The following is a 17,566-nucleotide window of genomic DNA, read 5'->3' on the forward strand; positions in this document are numbered from 1 at the left end:
GCACCGTCGGCGTCACTTGCCGAACGTGCGGTATTCATTTGTTCATTTCCATGCAATTTATGTCTTTCATCATAAGACTCAAGTCATGTCGAAGCGAGTCATGTTTATTTCTATCGCTCTTCATAATAAACAGTCTCAGAGGGCTTCACATGGCCGTAGTTGACAAATATGACCTTCGCCCTCAGGAGGGCAAGACCCCTCTGGTGTATTGCAACATCAACTGTGGTCCAAATTGCACCAGGTTCATTGTGCCTGGCGCCATCCAGCGGATGAGCATTGAATTGTCCCGTCTTGTCTGTCAATCTGCATCATAGGTCGGTCGATCACTGAGACACCGTGGCCCGCCGTCTTTTTACCTACCGGAGAATTTGTGATCGGAAAGCAGGCGGAGGACACGACCGGGCTCGCCGTTGATGTTGAAGCAGACGGCCGTCTTGCTGACAGGAAAGTCCACCACAAAGTGAGGATCGCCGTCCGCTGGGACACATGGAGGCAAACGGCAGCGCTCAGTACATTTCATCCACGGAGAAGACGACGGTCCACGTCCTCGGTCTACCTCAAATGAGAGATCGCGGTCTCGCGGTTCTGTCACCACATAATTGATGAGAAACCACCGAGACGAAGAGTGTCATGAAGAGAGAGCGAGTGTAATAACAGGCCCGTGAGGCTGCTTCCTCTTTGTCTTAACTGTGAACAAAACCTCTCCGCTGCTTTCCCACCGGCTGCTCACAAATTAGCCCCCCTGCCTCTCTTCCAGACCGTGTTTGTTCTGCAGACTGCACCGACAAATGACAGGCTGCACATGCAAAGCCATGTATACTGTATTAACCCCCCACGCTTTGAAACCCTCCTAAGGAGCTTCAATGTTGACAATGTGGCGTCACCTGATGTTTTGGAGATGGTTACAGACTTCTTGGCGGGTCTCCTCTCAACTTGACCTGTGAAGAAGAGAAGTGCTGGTTTCATTGCCTTCACTAAGCATCATCATAGCGCAACAGGAGAAAGCCAAACTGCTCAATGGTTCGGAACTGTTGCACAACTTGCTCTTCTCCAGCAGGGCGCTGAACAATGACATTCACACGTTTACATGAGGCCAAATTCAGTCTCGCAGGTTATAGTGTAGGGTGTGCCACAAGGGTCTATTCTTGGCCCTCTTCTTTTTACGAGATCGATAGTTAGATTGATATATGTTATCTATACCGTGTATTGATTGTGTTTGGTTGTAAATTTGTATGAAATTTCTTGGGTTGTGGTGTTGCCTCTTGGCCACAACTCCGTTTGGGAAAAAAAAAATCTGCGAATCTCAATGCGGTGAAATAGAGACTGAATTTTACCTCTTAAGTTGTTACTGAGAGTCAAACTCTGTCTATCAGCTTCTCTGTGTAACGTTGCCATCTCGATGTCATCCGGCACTTCGTTGGCTGGCGACGAGGCCGGCTCGTCAACGGCGGGCATTTGCGCCATTGTGCCGTCCGCCAAGACCTCGGGCTTGTCCACCAGCATTTTGGTGACGGGGGTGAGGAAGTGGTATGCCAGGGAGAGGTTTGTGGCCCGCTGAACGTGCTCTTCCCTCTCCCGGCTGGTTCGGCTACAGAGACGTGACCGAAGCTCCTCTTTGACCGTCACGAATCCCCACACGCGCTGCACCAAGTCCGCCGCGAGCCGTTTTAAAGCGTCCCCCGCTCCAGGAATTCTCGCCGCCGCTGCCTTGACGTGCTTCTCGGTCTCAGACTCCCGGTGCCGCAGTGGCACGTCAGTCTCCAGGATGACCGTCTTGTCGTTGTTGCTGGCCGTGACCTGAACGCGGAGAGACGCGGAGCTCGTGTCGCTCAGCTTGCCGGCGACAACCATCTCAGAACCGTTGAAGTAGTTGGCGAAGAGGTGCTGTGTCACGTGGTCCACAGAGCCCGGCGTGTAGTTGATTCTGATGTCCGACAGCAGCGGAGTGCCGATCTCCTCATAGAACCTGGACATGGGACAAAGAGACAGCAATAAAATGGTTTTCCAGAAGTTTCTACTACTGTGCAAAAACCTCCCAAATTCTTAAGATTGTCAAAACTAAATCAACTTCGACTCGTCATCCGGTTCTTGTCCGGGAATCAAGCACACCCGCCTTTTCTTCCGCCTTCCAAATCCGCTTGTCTGCGCTCTTAAGGCAACCTGTCACCCCGCTCAAGAGTTTATTCACCTCCATAAAAGACAACCCTAAGTCCTGCATCCTGCCCTCGTCACGCCGCCGTAAAGAAGCCCAAAGCCGTGTTTGCTCAAGACGCGCGAGGCCTATTATCTCCGAGCATGCTCAGACGCCGGTACACAACATGCGCGCATTCCTCGCGCCGCTGTGCAAATATCTCGCGGGCCGGCCAGTCCGAAAGCAGGCGGTCAGGAAGAAAAGAGCGAGAAATACGAACGGACAGCTCGCAGACTCTCCGGGTGCTTAAAGAGCGCTGCTGTCATTGCCGCTCTTTGTCCCGATGAAGCGCGATAAAAGACGATTTGAAAAAGCGGGGGGAGTAACAACTGCCAACACTTAACGGTGACTTCTCTGTGCGCCCATTTTGTTTTCATTCAAGTTTCTTCCGTCTCACCCTTTGAGCATGACGCTGGCGTCGGCCTCCTCGCGGATGCGCCTCATCACGCCGCAGTTTTCCAGAGACATGCGCTCCAAAAGGTTGTAGTCCACGTCGTTGCCGATGCCGATGGTGAAGACGCAAAACTTGTCCAGCACAGCGGAGCGGGTGTTCCCCAGGATGGCCGCCGATTGCGATTCGCCGACTGTCGGCCGGCCGTCTGTCAAGAAGATGATGAGCGAGACGCTGTTGGGGCCTACGTGGGGACCCGAGAGGTACTCGCGGAGCAGGGCCGAGCCGCTCTGGATGGCGCCGTCGATGTTGGTGCCTGCGGGGCGCACACGACATACTCAAAAAAAATGTGGCAAAATCCACCATTTTGGAATAGTTTGACCCCTCCCACACACTTGCATGTGTGATATAATATTGTCCAGGGCAGGTAATGTTCTCACCTCCAGTCGGCACCAGCGTGAAGATGAACTTCTTGGCGTCTTGGATGTTAAGCGGGGTGACCGGCACCAGGCTGCTGGGTCGCCACACTTTGATCTTGTTGGAGAAGCTGATGAAGTTGAAGTGATCGACGGCTCGCAGGTCCCGCAGGATGGTGAATAAGGCGTCTTTGGTCTGCCAAGGGAATGAAAGAAGAAAAAAAAAGGTGCAATTTGATGAGAGCATAAAGTTGCACTTTTATGAGGGGGGAAAAAAAAAGCGAATTAAAGAGGGAAAAGAAATTTCGATTTTGTGAGGGGGAAAAAAAACGTACCCTCATACAAAGAAGCAACAACAAAATCCTCCTAATTTACCGCTTTTTGGACTAAACATTGTGGGAACAGTATATGTGTGTGTAGACGCACTGGAATCTTCCTGGGATGAACCAGCGCTCCCGGTCAGAAGCAGACGCTTTACCCGTCATGAAGCTCGCCATTGTGCGAGCGCATTAAACCCCGCTCGTTGTTCGGCCCCGAGGCACTGGCGAAGGCCGGGGGCGAGGGTCACGCGGGTCGAGGCTCCCGTTGTTTCAAACGTTCCATGACTTGATGGTTGCTGACCTTCCTTACAGCTCGGCCTTGTGTTCCGCATCGCAACGGGAATGTTTTTCCACACGTAGCGGTCCTACTGGCGCGCTCGCGTTTCCGTGCGGGGTCCAGTTCACTGAAAATTCATCTCTGGATACACTACTCGGAGCACAGTACAGCCGGTGGGCCGCGGGCAGCTGCGTCCTTTGATAGGGCATTATCGAGAGTCCAGAAATAACCAAGAGCCATGTAGCATGTGCAAATGAGCGACGAGGCACACTCCAAAGCTTCTCAAGAGTCCCACCTGTCTCATCTTGGTGCCCAGCATGGAGGCGCTGGTGTCAATTACAAACACGACGTTCTTGGGCACCACCGGGAGGTCTTTGGGCGCAAAATAGTGGACAAAGTGGCCGTTTTGAACCTGTCAATGAGACGCAGCGAGAGACCTCTCAAAACTGGAGCCGAGAAGAAGAAGACGGAGAAGAAGAAAAAGCCTTACCTGCACGTCTCCGATTCCCGTGTCCCTCTGGAGGTCGTAGCGGATCACAAAATCTCCCAGGATGCCGTTGGTGGCGATCTTGGCCTGCTGCATGATGTTGGGGCTGAAGGTGACCTTGCAGGCGTTCTTTTCCCTTTGGACTGTCGTGGTGACAGGGGGCTCCATCTTGGCTGGAACACAAAGACAGGGAGCGTGTTTGGGGTGTTCTCATGCCATTTGAATTGTAAATTGGGCAAACCCATTAAAAAACAAAGCTCGCTTGAAAAAAAAACCCACAGGTTGAGGGCACAAACGAACTGGAATGGAGGAGGGGGTTCACTTTGACTGCAACAAACCTGGAGGCCTGGCTGGGTTGGTCCCGCCGCCACGGCGGAGAGGAAGCACTTCGAGGACGGTGATGGGCAAGTGGTCCACGATGGTGACCTCCACCCGCAGGCGGCTAACCAGCTGCAGCGGCCGCAGGCCGGTCACATGCTCGTAGCGACCCAGCCGGCGCTGGAGCAGCTCCTCGTACTCGAGCAGGAAGACGGCCCGCTTGCCGCCCGGAATGCTGGCCGCCATCCGGAACTGCCCTGACTCGGACCTGGCGGGGAGATGGAAAAAAAGCAAAGGGGTAACACAGAGCCATGGAGAATCTGGAGAATTTGGAGTCAGCGTCATCACCAAAATCAAATCAGCTCGGAGATTTTTTTTTTCCCCCCGCTGCACATCGACGGATGCACTCCACACACGAACACACAAAAATAAGGAAGGACCATGAACAACGGAGGAGGCGGCGGCAAAGTGATGACTTCAACAGAATAGGAGGTGATGTCATCATGGCTGTGCCTCATGTCAATTCTTCCACTTTTTGCCCGCCCTTCATCCTCCTCCTAATCTCTGTCATTTCTTCCATCTCAAATTCGGTGCATTTCTTTTGGCTCACAAGCACACGCACGCACACAAAATAGCCATTGAAGTTGTTCTATGTGGAGGAAGTGGCTCAAAAGGTGCAATTAGGGGGCAGCGGCCAAAGACGAGAGCAGGAATGATTGAGCAGACGTGTTCACACACACAGCTCACCTTGTGTCAGCGGACTCTTTGTCCCAGACTTTGCCGTCTGGCTGCTTGACCCATGGCCTCTCCTTGGGCCCCAGCTGGCTCGGGTAGACACGCCCTGCCACGATCCTGGGTTTGGAAGGGCAAACGTGAGAGGAGTCGCGCTCGCGCTTGAACTGCGTTTCCTCGTACGAGAGCCCCAATTCCCCCTTGACGCAGGTTTACGACATGTCGAGGGCTGCGGGACGCTGCCTCGAGCCGTTGTGCACACTTTGATGTCTCTGTGGCGCCAGGAAAACCCGCACTCTGCATTCAGGGGATTTTGCACCGTTTCGAAGCCTCGGCAGCAATTGATCTGTACTCATTTTAATTTGGCCGGGCGGTGAACAATGCCGGTGTGTCACATTTACACGAGCTTTTTGATTTTCTTTCTACAGGGACTTGATGCACACTTGTCGAGGTTCTCGTGCATCGTGGTTCCATTTGACCTTTTCGCCCGATATCCCCAAACTTAAACTTACATGGTGAAGTTGGAGACAAAGGCGCCGGCCGGCACGGGGAAGTGGAAAACGCCCTGGCCGGCGGCGGCATGCCGGTTGAGCATGACGCAGCGCACTGTCGTGAAAGCGTAACGGGAGATGACGCTGGTGTTGATGGACAGCTCCTGGATGTGAGGCCTCGTCTCCTGGGCCGAGAAATCAGGTCATTGCACAAAAAAACAAAACAAAACAAAAAACGACTCCTCAAACTCAAGCAAGAAGCACTCGTGCATCCCGCCCCATGTCTTTTGGATGATCAGAAGTGAGCAGACGGAAAAGGCATTTCAAATCCCATGAGCTGACATCAGTTCTTGTGCTCAAAGAACATCTGTGCACTTGGCGCCTTCTCCTGCACGCGGTCACACCCAAAAGAGGCAAACTTGTAATGCGTTTCTAATTGACGTACACTGCCCCCCCCACCCCAAAATGTGGGTCACTAATAGTAATAAAACAAATAAAGAACATATGGCCTAGTTAAAAGAAGTGTATTCTACCTTCATGAGGGTGTTTTTCAGCTGTCGCGGAACTCTGCGAGGTGCCTGCAGGAACAGGTTAAGTGAATTGGGTTCCAAAAAAAAAAAAAAAAAAAATGGAACAATCGAAAGAAACACTCACCATGTCCAAATCCAAGTCCTCCAAGAGGGCATCCACATAGTCTTCGTTTTGGAAATAGTCCACTTGGCCAAGCGTGCAACAAGAGGCGCACAGGAGCAGAAACGCCAGCGGCAGCATCATTTTCATCTTCCTCGCCCTGCTCGTGTCGCAGTTTGTGAGCAGGTTCGATCCTGCAGCCTGCGCACACCCACTGGACTAGGAGGAGGAGGAAGAAAAAGGAGGAGAGGGTCTGAGCTCAGTGAGTGGCACTCGTTTGTGCTCACCAACGTCAGAATTTCCGCTGTCGCGTCCCTCTTTGGCGTATCTGGCACTCCCTTGTGGACAAAACAAAAGTTACTGCAAGGGTCAATAAGTGTGAATGAAATCCAATTATTCACGACGGTTTTTGAGCTGTAAAATAAAAAATTTAAAAATGACAGCAAAAGGATTCCGAATGGGCCTTTCAATGCTTTTAGGTCAAAGTTCATCACGCTGCTGCAGCGTCTGGCAAATATCGCCATGTCGCACTCTGTTCTTGAACGTCGGACCACTTCGTCGCGTCGCCTGGCAAATGCAAATTCAAACTTTGTCGATGTTCAATTGTGACGTATCAAACGTGTCTCTTTGGGTTGGGGTTCATTCGTCATAAATGAGACAAGGGAGCAACGTCAGCGTTGCACATCTCGAAAAGCAAACTGTGACCGGGCTTGTACAAGGCTGTTTACTCGGGGCCCAATGCGCGGGTCAAGCTTCAAAGTTTGCTTCCCATCTGCTTCCAAATATTGATCCGCGAGTCAGTCGCTCGCTTGCATTTCAACCGTTTGCAAAGGATTCTGCCCCAAACAGCCAACGCTCGCTCGTCGGACGACCGCACAGCGCTAAGACCATGAAGCCGAGGCTGCTGCTGCTGCTTCTCCTCGTCGGGCTCTCGGTCCTCCAGGAGAGCCGCTGCTTTGAGTTTGTGATCGACGGAGAATGGGAGGACGAGGAGGTGAGTGGGCTTGAAGGAGGTGCCAATTTGACAGATGCTGACGTCTCTTGACTTTTCGTGAGCAACCAGTCGCCAACCTTCTCTCAACAGTCGGATCCTCGGCATGGCGGCGACAGACACAAGGTGGGATATTCTTTGGTCTGGATAATCGAAGGCGTATGGATCACGGTGTCTTCGGCAGACATTTGTGGCGTCCCTGTATCGTTTGAACCGGCGTTTGCCCCCAAAACGATTCAAAGGCAAACACTTCAGATGTCGCAATCCACTAAGAACCATCCAGACAGTATTTCTACCTGTCTCACATAAAGCATAAATCACAGTAACTGCATGACTTCAGCAAAAAAAAAAAAAAAAAGCACCAGGTGACCTGTTTGTGTGTTTTAGAGAGCGATATTGACCAGCGAGGAGCAGGAAGACTTTGAGGTATGACCCTCCACTTTGCTTGTTGTTTTCAGCTCTCACCACTGTGACAAGAGTTCGACCTTATCTCCCAAGATCAATAATTTGCCGTTTGGGGACATTCCCGTCCGTGACTGGCAGGTTATTGACCCGGTTCCGCATCAGTCCCACGACGGTTCCAGGGAGTCCAGGTTGAGCTAGCTTTATGATGCCAGTCTCAGTTGCGGCTCAAGTCAAACCAGGGGCTAGCGGGGAAATCAGTGACCCCAGGGCGCGCGTACTCGAACCCTACTGCCGCCATTCAGACCACTCGAGCCCCCCCCCAAGCCAAGTTATCCATCAGGGCGGCATCTCCTTTCACAGCAGCCGTCTCAAACTTTGCCTCCCTGCCCAGGCCATCCGTGGAGATGACATCACCGTCAAGAGCTACAAGGTCGAGAGCCGGATCACGTCTCGGTTCGCCCACACCACCGTCCGGAGCTCGGTGGTCAACTCGGGCTCCAAGGCCCAGACCATTGGCTTCAACGTGCAGATTCCCAAGCGAGCCTTCATTACCAACTTCACCATGTGAGGAGGCCGCGCAGCAGAACGGCGATGCATCGTCCGGAAGTGTGCGGACTTGACATCTGTTGCTTTTTGTGCCTCAGGAACGTCAACGGCATCACCTTCACGGGCTCGGTGAAGGAGAAGACGGTGGCGAGGAACCTGTACGCTCAGGCACGAGCCAAAGGAAAAGCCGCCGGCATCGTCAGGTAAATGCCGCGTGGGTTGAACCCAAGTCTCAAATTTCAGGCGGGCGTGAGAAATGACAGTGGAAGGGGTAAACCGAGGAGAGAGGGACCGGTGCAATGGTGGAGGAGGGACAGCGGTTCAATTACTTGTCGTCGACGTTTCAGAGCCAGGGGGAGCGAAGAAGAGAGGAGAGGACAGGACATGACAGGACAGGACCACTTGTGTTGTAGGATTTGCAGACAGTTGCGATGACCGCTAGACAGTGGACGGAGCTGGGGGTGGCAGAGTTGAAGATGCTGAGGGTTTGAGACAGGTGGACGCCATCGGAAATGAGCTCATCAGAGGGGTGGCACAGACTGAAAGCTCGGGCGCGTCAGATCGAGAGGTCAGATTCCCACGGTTTGCTCACGGGCGCAGGAGGGAAAGAAGACACGTAGCGGGAGGATGTTGGATGATGATGACGATGATGATGGCGCCAGGCAGGAGGTAAAGAGGGAAGACTTCGGGATGCGCTGAGGGAAATCTTGCAGAGAGCTGAAATGAGGGCAGAAGATGAGTTTGATGAGCCAGTGAGGCCCGGATGTTTCCGCGCGACAGATCGAACTCCCAGGAACTGGAGACCTTCAAGACGGAGGTGCACGTCCCCCCCGGAAGCCACATCGAGTTTGAGCTGCATTACCAGGAGATGATGCAGAGGAAGCTGGGACTCTACGAGCACTCGCTGCACCTGCAACCCGGCAGATTGGTGCCTCAGTTCCAGGTACCAACGTCAGGAGAGCCGCATGCAGGAACCCTGAGGTCTTCGTCCAATCCCGATGTCCGTCTGCAGGTGGACGTTTACATCTTTGAGCCGAAGGGAATCGCCAAGCTGAAAACGTCAAGCGATCTCGGCGACAAGCTCGATCAGCTGGTCACAGTGACACAGAGCGCAGAGAAGGCAAGACTGAGCCCACAGAAATGTTTTTGCTTTGCAATGGGAAAACTCCTCACCGGGTGACGCCCCCCCCCCCCCCCCCCGCTTACCTCAGGCTCACGTGGTCTTCAAGCCCACGCTGCGGCAGCAGAGGAAATGCGACAACTGCACGGAAAGTGCCATCGACGGCGCCTTGAGCGTCACATACGATGTGAAGCGGGACAGCAACGCCGGCGAGCTGCAGGTACCCGGCACTCTGACACTCATTTGTTGCGCACGCTTGGACCAACCGGGACTGATCGAGACCAATCCGGCCCGCCAGGTCTCAGATGGCCACTTTGTCCACTTTTTCGCCCCGTCCAACATGTCTCCGCTTCCGAAAAACATTGTGTTTGTCATCGACGTCAGCGGGTCCATGTGGGGGGTGAAGATGAAACAGGTACGCCGTCGCCGTCGTCAGCATTGGTGGGCGTTTGACTTTCGGTCCTCTCTGGCAGACGGTGGAGGCGATGCAGGCCATCTTGGATGACCTGACGACCGATGACCAGTTCAGCATCATCGACTTCAACCACAACGTGCGTTGCTGGAGCGAAGACCTGGTCCCAGGATCCTCCATCCAAATTGCAGACGCCAAGAAATACATCCAGAACATCAAACCCGTCGGAGGTAGCGGGAGATGAAGGTGGATCGGAAAGCTGCCTTGAGGTTGCCCGTCGCTGACATTCTACCCGCAGGCACCAACATCAACGAGGCGCTGATGAAAGCGGTGCAGATCCTGGTGAGGGCATCCAATCAGGGGCTCATCGACCCTCGATCGGTCTCCATGATCATCCTGGTGTCGGACGGGGACCCGACAGTGGGTGAGTCTCGTGCCGCCCGATCAAATGCCGGTCATTTGGCCCGGCGGCCGCTTCAGATGGGTGACTCCGCAGGCGAGATCAAGCTGAGCACCATTCAGAAGAACGTGAAGAAGGTGATGAGGGAGGACTTCTCATTGTTCTCCCTGGGCATCGGCTTTGACGTGGACTACGATTTCTTGGAGCGCATCGCCATGGACAACCGCGGCATCGCCCAGCGCATCTTCGCCAACCACGACGCGGCTGAGCAGCTACGGGTAGGCCGCCGTCAAGAAGCCATGACAAACGTGCGAGGCGTAAGCAAACGATGAACCCCTCTTATGCGCCCTCCGAGACTAATTTGTGGTCAGCGGCGCCTGGAGTACCATTTGAGTTTGAGAGGCAGAAGGGAGCAAAAGAAACAACTGAAAGGTTTGGATCTCCTGAGCCTGAACTTTCCTGATGTGGCCCGCAGGCCTTCTACAGCCAGGTATCCAATCCTCTTCTGCGGAGGATCGCCGTCCAGTTCCCGGAGGACTCGGTGTCAGACGTGACGCAAAACCAGTTCGACAAATACTTTGGGGGCTCCGAGCTGGTGGTGGCCGGCAAAGTGCAACCGTCCGAGAGCGACACGTTGACCAGCTTCACCACCGCGTCCGGCGTGAGCGCCACACTTTTACCAGAAGGCGTCGCCGAGCGACTTGTTCTCCGTGACGCGCCTCTCATCCCGCAGGCCCTGATGGACATCACCTTGGAGACGGAGGTGGACACTTCCAAGCTGGACATGGAACTGGCCAAGCAGCAGCACTCCTTCACGGGCTTCGCCAGGCAGCTGTGGGCCTACATCACCATCAAGCAGATGATGAGTGAGAGGTAAACGCCAACGCCCGCACGACATCAAACAAAAACCCGAGTGATGGACCAGCGCTTCATCGCCATTTGGCATCGGCTTCCACTCGTCAGGTCTTTGGCGCCCACCGCCAGCAAGAAGAGAAAGATCACCCAGCGCATCCTGGCCTTGGCCACGGAGCATCAGTTTGTCACTCCGCTCACGGCTCTGCTGGTGGAGAGCGAGGACAGCAAGGAGAGGCTGCTCGCCGACTCCCCGAAGGACCCCAAGCAAGGCTGCTGCTCGGGTGCGGCCACAAAGCCGCCGGGACTCGTTTTCATTCGATTCATCCCCAAAAACAAAAAAACAAAAAACATGCGCTTGTAGGAAGCGGAATGGGAGGAGGCACGAAGACTTTGCCTGCAGTGAAGGTCGTCTACCAACCTCCGCCCTGGGTCCAAATGACCACGCCGGCCCCGCCCAGCCACGTGGAAAAAGGCCCCGAGGACTGGACGTTGCCAAAGCAGGTCAACTTAGGTACTGCACGTACACAAAATGTTTCCCTCCCTCATTGCGGTTTGCAACCTTGTTTTTTCTCCAACACACTGCTTTTCAGGTGGATTCTTTTCCCCCCTGAAACATCATCGCTATCAACTGCAACGCGTGGTCAAATCTGTAAATCGGCCAAAATTAAAAAAAATTAAAAAGTCAATACTTAATCAGCATCAAAAATAGGGTTGGGGTCACCTACAGCCACCACTGATGAAAATTTGCTGTGGGATTGCGTGGAATGACTATTGACACAAGAAGTTGCATGACTGCACACATCTTTTCTCACCCAGTGGACAACGACCCTCATTTCATCGTGCACCTGCCCCAAAGCAACATGGACGTCTGCTTCAACATCGACTCCAAACCCGGTCACATCCTCAACCTGGTGTCTGACAGAGGCACGGGTACGAGACCGGCTCCATCAAGTCACATCTCTCCCTTTCTCTCGCCCAAGAGTGATTTTGTGCGGCCATGCAGGTGTGTCGGTGAACGGACGGTTAATCGGCAACAAAGTGGCGCGGACAGAAAAGCAGAGCACCTACTTTGGGGTCATCTCCGTCCACTCGCAGCCGGACGGCATCAGCGTCGCCGTCGGCACCGACAGCATCGCCTTCACTGACGGCAAGAACAACCACAGCTTCACGTGGGGCGCCACGGCGGACATCGTCCAAAACGGGTAAGCAGATGACCGCCGGGAGAGGACGCCTCGTCATGTCATCACTGCCCCCCCTCCGATCCAGGGTGAGAATCTCCATCGTAAAGGACTCGCATGTCACCGTCACCATCAACCAGGGCATCCGGGTGATGGTTCTTCTCCACCGCGTGTGGAAGAAACACCCGGTCAACGTGGACTTCCTGGGTGTCTACCTCCCAAACGACAACCGGTACTCGCCGCTGGTCCACGGCCTCATAGGTACTCTCATGTCGTCGAGGAACTTTTTTGCAGTTGCTCCTGGTTATGGATCAAGCGGCATGTTGACTGTGTAAAAAAAAGAATTAAGACACACGATGGGTGAGAGGCAGTGGAGATACAGTGGCACCCTGATGTAAAGCGGGCCCCCCCCTTTCAAAAGTTGTTTCACTTGTGAGCCGTCTTGTGTTTTGCGAGCCAACATTTGGAATTCCAAACAAGCTTCAAATTAAGGTTGGGTGCTAGTCAATAAATTATCACTTAAAAAAAAAAAACAAAATCCCTTACAGCTGAAAAAATATGAGGACAGCGTGGTGTTTTTTTTTTTTTTTTGGGGGGGGGGATTCCTTTGATATTCAAGTAAAGCGAGCTCTGTGCTTAAACGAACACGTCAAGGCACCACTGTATTTCATCACAATCAATTTAGAGTGAATATTGTTTGCAAAACACAGCATTTATTGTAAACCTGCTGAGGTTAATGTTGAAACAAATGCACCGATATGTTGTTGATCCAAAACACGAAAGAGTGTGTGCGTGCGTCTGACCCCGAAGGTCAGTTCTCACAGGAGCCCGAAGTGAGCATTTCCGACATCCACGACGGCGCCGACCCCCAAAAGAAGGAGGCCACCATGGAGGTGAAGGGCAACAAGCTGCACGTCACCAGGTAGCTCTTCGACCCAAACCATTGAGACCCCTTTTCAAAGTTTGGCTTTTTAACGGCGCCATCTGCTGGTTGCGCCCGCCAGGGGCTGGCAGAAAGACTACAGACGGGACAAGCGACGCGGCACCGACGTCTTCTGCTGGTTCGTGCACAACAGCGGGAAAGGATTCATCGACGGCCACTACAGCGCCTACATCGTCCCGGACCTCGACAGCTTTCTCTCAATGGAATAGAGGGGACGTCAACAAGTTCCAGGAAAAAACAAAAAACAAAAACACAACTTTTCCCCACGAATGTCCTGTTTGCGAGTTCCTTAATTTTAGAGTTGAAATCATGAGTGCAATCATTTGCCACATTGAATTGAGTTGAAAAGCTAAACATCATCTGTACAATTTGTCGCCTTGACTTGTTTGTGATTAAAAAAAAAAAAAAAAAAAAAAAAACGGTGGCTACAAGATGAAGAAACGTCTGTCAAGATTTGAGAGTAAAGAACTCTGACATAGTAGAGATCTTTAGAGAAGGAGGAGAAGGGAGGGGGGGAATTCCCCCCCCCCTCCACCCCATATGTTCAAGCCAGTTTGGAGAAGTCCTCGTAGGCGACGTCCACTCGCTTTCCTTTCTGTGGACCCTGAGGGTGACAAGACATGGTTTCAGTTTCTTGGTTCCTCTCGCCGTAAGAGAATCAACACCTTTGGCCGGGAACTTTTCAGCAACATTGTGCTGGGAAAGGCAGTACCGAAAGGGGCGGAGCGACATGCGGACACAGTGCTTGGGGGGGGGTGATAGCCCGGGCCGATAAACATTACGGACCGAAATACACTTACGGAATCGAGCGTGAGCGAAGCGCAGAAGTTCTTCTCGTCGATGCCCTCCAGCACGGCCTCCGTGTCGCGGAAGTTTCCGTTGACGATCATGACACGTTTTCCTGCGGGCACGTCGGACATGTTTCGGACACGTCGACTATTTCCCGGTGGTGAATGCAAAACGGCGGCGCGTACCCGGCGCAGGTATCACCGTCTCCACGTGGTTCTGGTCCAGCTTGAGTTTGTCCCCGGAGTCGATCATCTTCACCACCGCCGTGAATGGATCTCGCATTTCCTGCGGGCCGGTCGGTCATCGCAAGGTGTGCGTGAAGGGGCTTGCTCGTGTAAGAGCGTGCGTGCGGTTACCGTGACGACAGCCTTCTTCCTGTGGTACTTGTCCCCCAGCCTCTTGGTGACCACCTTGACCACGATGTTGGGCTGCAGCCAATGGTCGGTCTTGAGCGGCTGCTGCTGCTGTTTCTTCCTCTCCTCCATCTAAAGGACAAGGTGCTGACCGTCAGCCAGGATGTGCCCTCCCCGCAAAGAGTCGCGCGAGACGCTACCTCGATGATCTGCTCCAGGGCCGACTTGCGCTTCTTGTCCCGCGAGTCGGAAGCGGAGGACGGCTCTTTCCTCTTTGTCGACGACGCCTTTGCAAGAGCACTCGTGGCCAGGAGGGAACTACAACGAGGACGGTGCCCTTGTCATTTGACTGCAAAAATCATTGGGATTCAGGATGCACGCCGAGTCAAAGGGGGCCGAGCGGAGCAAAATTAGTGGGAAAAAAAAGTTGTAGCAGAGGGTTATTTTGTTGCCCTGTGACCTTGAAAATTTGATTTGGGGGGGGAGAGGGGTTGGATCACGTGATGCAATCGGGACACCTGGCGGCACAAAACTTTTAAATCACAGGTATGCGAACATGAGAAATATGGCACTGTGCTTTCAAACCACATCAACTTATCAAGAGCAAGGAATTATTTTCGCACCCAGTTTTGTGAGTGAACATCGACATAAACACGTAGATGATGTGTTTGCGTCATGGTACCTCGATGTAGAAGGACCAGCCAGTGATGCACCAGCCCCCAAATTGAAAGCAACTGCGAGAGAAGGAAATCCCGTGAAGTGCAATTAGGACAACGTCCAGGTATATTCATCAAATGTGTGAAAATGTACCTTTTTCCTCTTCACTCTCTCGCTTCAGCTCGGTGTAAACTGGGTCTTCCTAGGGAAGGGAAAGGGGGAAAAAAACCAAACAAGTCAGATGAGCGGTGATGTTCCCGGGGCATCCGTCAACAGGGTGGCTCATGTTGCTTGGAACTCACTTCCTCCTCCTTGCCCCCGCGCCCTCTGCGGACTTGCTCCTCAATGAACTTGGCGCTGCGCTCCTCGTCGTCCAGCTCGTGCTTCTTCCTCCTCGCCAGCTCCTCCTGCCGCCGGATGGTCTCGGGGTCGCGGTCGATGTACTGGATGTACCAGCCTTTTGGCGTCTCGTCCACCTTGCAAAGACCTGGTTTGACACCATTAACTGGGGACGATATTCCCATTCGAGACATTTCACATTCATCATTAACTTGCCGACCTTGTCGTCCGAGCCACTTGGTGAAGTCGGTGAGCGTCTCCCAGCGCGTGGCGTTCATGTGAATGTGTTCGCGGTCACTGATGTACTCATTGTACACGATATTGTTGTGAACGCGCTTTGTCCCTGCACAAAAACGAAAGCGAACGCCGAGAGTATACGTCATGTCTTGGTGGGGGTGGGTGCTGGGGGGGTTGAAAAAAAAATATACATAAACACGTTAAAATTGAAAACAAAACTGCTGTAACATAAAGATCTTAAATGGCCAATGAATCAATTTCACTTTCACACCGTACAAAATCAGGAAATGTGATGATTGTATCTTTTGTTACCTTTTGACAATAAAATAAAATCCAAAGCTAAAAATGTGATCCGATTGGGACAACTACAAATTACGCAAAATATTCTGATCTCGCGTGTTGGCCAAAACTCACCAAAACGCCGCCGCAGCAGCTCCACAAAACCACTTTTGAACTCGCTGCACAGGAAAACAAGAACAGAACATGCGTTTGATTTGTTAAAATTAAACATTGAGAAATGACGTTGCTGAGCTGCTATGTCTGTCAATATCATATTTTAATCAATCAAAAATGCCCAACGACCCACTTATTTTATCCCGTTATCCTTTTGCTATAATACTTTCTTTACACCGAATACCTCAAGAATATTCCTGGTCAAGAAACTTACTTGGAAAAGAAGTCCATAAACTTGTGTGGGCTCTCCGAGGCCAGCAGAAGCTGCCTCTGGTGGGACTCGGACATGCAGTGACACTTGAAGCCATTCTGGTGGCACACGCAGGAGAGAGATCACACATCATACGCTGGGGAATTGAAAACAATCTTTTGACGCAACATCTAGCTTCGATGTTGGGGCACAACTCACCTCATCTCAAGCAGGGAAATTGAAAACAATCTTTTGACGCAACAACTAGCTTCGATGTTGGGGCACAACTCACCTCATCTCGGCATTGTTTTTGACACATTTGACAATACCACCGCAGTTTCTGGAGACCTTTGGATTTTATCCGGTTACTTATCGCCTTGGGCGAGAGAAAATCGGCTTTCCCCATTTCGGTCTGTTGAAACGCTGATAAAACGCGTTTTCACAAGATGAGCCCGTGGAGACGAACGGTGAGGACGGTTGACTTCCGTGTGTGGTTCGTCCTAACCTCGCGAGAACTTGGCGAAGGCTTAGCTTCTTCTTCTTTCGGTAATAAGGAAGCAAGGATACATTGCGCCCTCTGCGGGTTGTCAGAAGTAGTGACCCTAATTACGTCGTGATTTACACAAAAAAATACTTGTATTCTTACGAAGCAGCGCCAAAGGACGGCTAAGTTTATTGGAATATATTTCTTTAAGTCTTGAAATAAACGTTTTGTCCACGCTCGTTTCCCAAAGCGGAACAATGTCGCTTTGAAGAGCAAAATGTGATGACAGTTCATGACATATTGTGATGAAATATTGCGGGGAGTGACACTCTTGGCTTTCCGCCACAGTTGATGTGGATAATGGAAACTCGTCACACTGATCAGGTCCTCAAAGTCCTCAGTGTGAGCATTTGAAACCTTTTAAATTCTTTAGGGCATGCCAATTTCGCGAGACGTGTGGCCTTTGGTTAGTTTCTTGTCACGGGGACACTGTCCTCGAATAAAGCAGCATTTTATGCAAGCGAGTGAATGAATGCTATGTCAAACAATTCACGGAAAGAAAAACACATAAAGCTTGTACTGTATGAATAATTATAATTTTAGTAAATTAATGATTATATTTTGGCCAAGTCGGCATTGCAAATGACAATCTGTTCTGAACTCCCTCATCTGAATAAAATCAAGCTTAAATACAGAAAATGAAACACAATACACGATCTAAATGTAGAATGAGAAATTATTCTTTTAATAATCCATCTGGCAGTGCTCATGTTGAAAGGTGTTTTATCGGGTGACCACACTGTACTGAACATGCACAAAAACATTGTCATTTTTTGACACGCTCTTCTTCGTTACGTTAGTCAGCCAAATCGCCTCCCTCCCCCAGAGACCACCCTGAGCACGAAACTCCATTTAGGAAGGGGTGGGGGTCGAGCGACATAGACAAAGAGATTGGGGGGGG

The 17,566-nt window shown here is 52.0% G+C and overlaps 3 protein-coding genes across 4 annotated transcripts in view; 1 reads left to right on the plus strand and 2 right to left on the minus strand.

Moving 5' to 3' along the window:
• Positions 1–7,060, minus strand: part of itih5 (inter-alpha-trypsin inhibitor heavy chain 5) — an 8,363-nt gene extending 1,303 nt beyond the window's left edge. The window contains exons 1-12 of the mRNA XM_019897465.1: positions 6,278–7,060; positions 6,157–6,201; positions 5,645–5,808; positions 5,148–5,252; positions 4,421–4,668; positions 4,086–4,255; positions 3,891–4,007; positions 3,023–3,194; positions 2,589–2,898; positions 1,335–1,966; positions 885–938; positions 357–477 (exon numbers count right to left, since the gene is read on the minus strand). Coding sequence (XP_019753024.1) covers positions 357–477; positions 885–938; positions 1,335–1,966; positions 2,589–2,898; positions 3,023–3,194; positions 3,891–4,007; positions 4,086–4,255; positions 4,421–4,668; positions 5,148–5,252; positions 5,645–5,808; positions 6,157–6,201; positions 6,278–6,403 — 2,264 coding nt within the window. The 5' untranslated portion in view covers positions 6,404–7,060. The remainder of the gene's footprint in view (positions 1–356; positions 478–884; positions 939–1,334; positions 1,967–2,588; positions 2,899–3,022; positions 3,195–3,890; positions 4,008–4,085; positions 4,256–4,420; positions 4,669–5,147; positions 5,253–5,644; positions 5,809–6,156; positions 6,202–6,277) is intronic.
• On the plus strand, positions 7,050–13,341 carry itih2 (inter-alpha-trypsin inhibitor heavy chain 2). Of its 2 annotated transcripts, XM_019897579.1 has the most exons (21): positions 7,050–7,247; positions 7,338–7,370; positions 7,632–7,670; positions 8,041–8,213; positions 8,294–8,398; positions 8,976–9,138; positions 9,208–9,315; positions 9,407–9,535; positions 9,614–9,730; positions 9,789–9,957; positions 10,026–10,151; positions 10,224–10,405; positions 10,603–10,788; positions 10,861–11,000; positions 11,091–11,263; positions 11,344–11,493; positions 11,799–11,912; positions 11,986–12,184; positions 12,249–12,421; positions 12,971–13,082; positions 13,165–13,341. In XM_019897579.1, exons 1-21 carry the CDS (start codon positions 7,143–7,145, stop codon positions 13,310–13,312), a joined length of 2,844 nt encoding a protein of 947 aa, XP_019753138.1. In that variant the 5' UTR covers positions 7,050–7,142; the 3' UTR covers positions 13,313–13,341. The 2 variants fall into 2 exon arrangements, with proteins under 2 accessions (XP_019753138.1, XP_019753139.1); XM_019897580.1 differs by lacking the exons at positions 7,050–7,247; positions 7,338–7,370; positions 7,632–7,670; positions 8,041–8,213; positions 8,294–8,398 and adding an exon at positions 8,491–8,618 and having other exon boundaries at positions 8,892–9,138.
• A 1-nt stretch (position 13,342) lies between these two features.
• kin (Kin17 DNA and RNA binding protein) lies at positions 13,343–16,638 on the minus strand. The gene is made up of 12 exons (XM_019897594.1): positions 16,414–16,638; positions 16,146–16,240; positions 15,893–15,936; positions 15,462–15,584; positions 15,205–15,389; positions 15,056–15,104; positions 14,928–14,979; positions 14,446–14,563; positions 14,249–14,377; positions 14,078–14,177; positions 13,904–14,004; positions 13,343–13,707 (listed from the first exon to the last, which is right to left on the minus strand). Exons 1-12 carry the CDS (start codon positions 16,525–16,527, stop codon positions 13,648–13,650), a joined length of 1,170 nt encoding a protein of 389 aa, XP_019753153.1. The 5' UTR covers positions 16,528–16,638; the 3' UTR covers positions 13,343–13,647.
• Positions 16,639–17,566: the final 928 nt, after the last annotated feature.

Source organism: Hippocampus comes, unplaced genomic scaffold, assembly GCF_001891065.2.
Source record: "Hippocampus comes isolate QL1 unplaced genomic scaffold, H_comes_QL1_v1.1 scaffold81, whole genome shotgun sequence".
Classification (NCBI taxonomy): Eukaryota; Metazoa; Chordata; class Actinopteri; order Syngnathiformes; family Syngnathidae; genus Hippocampus; species Hippocampus comes.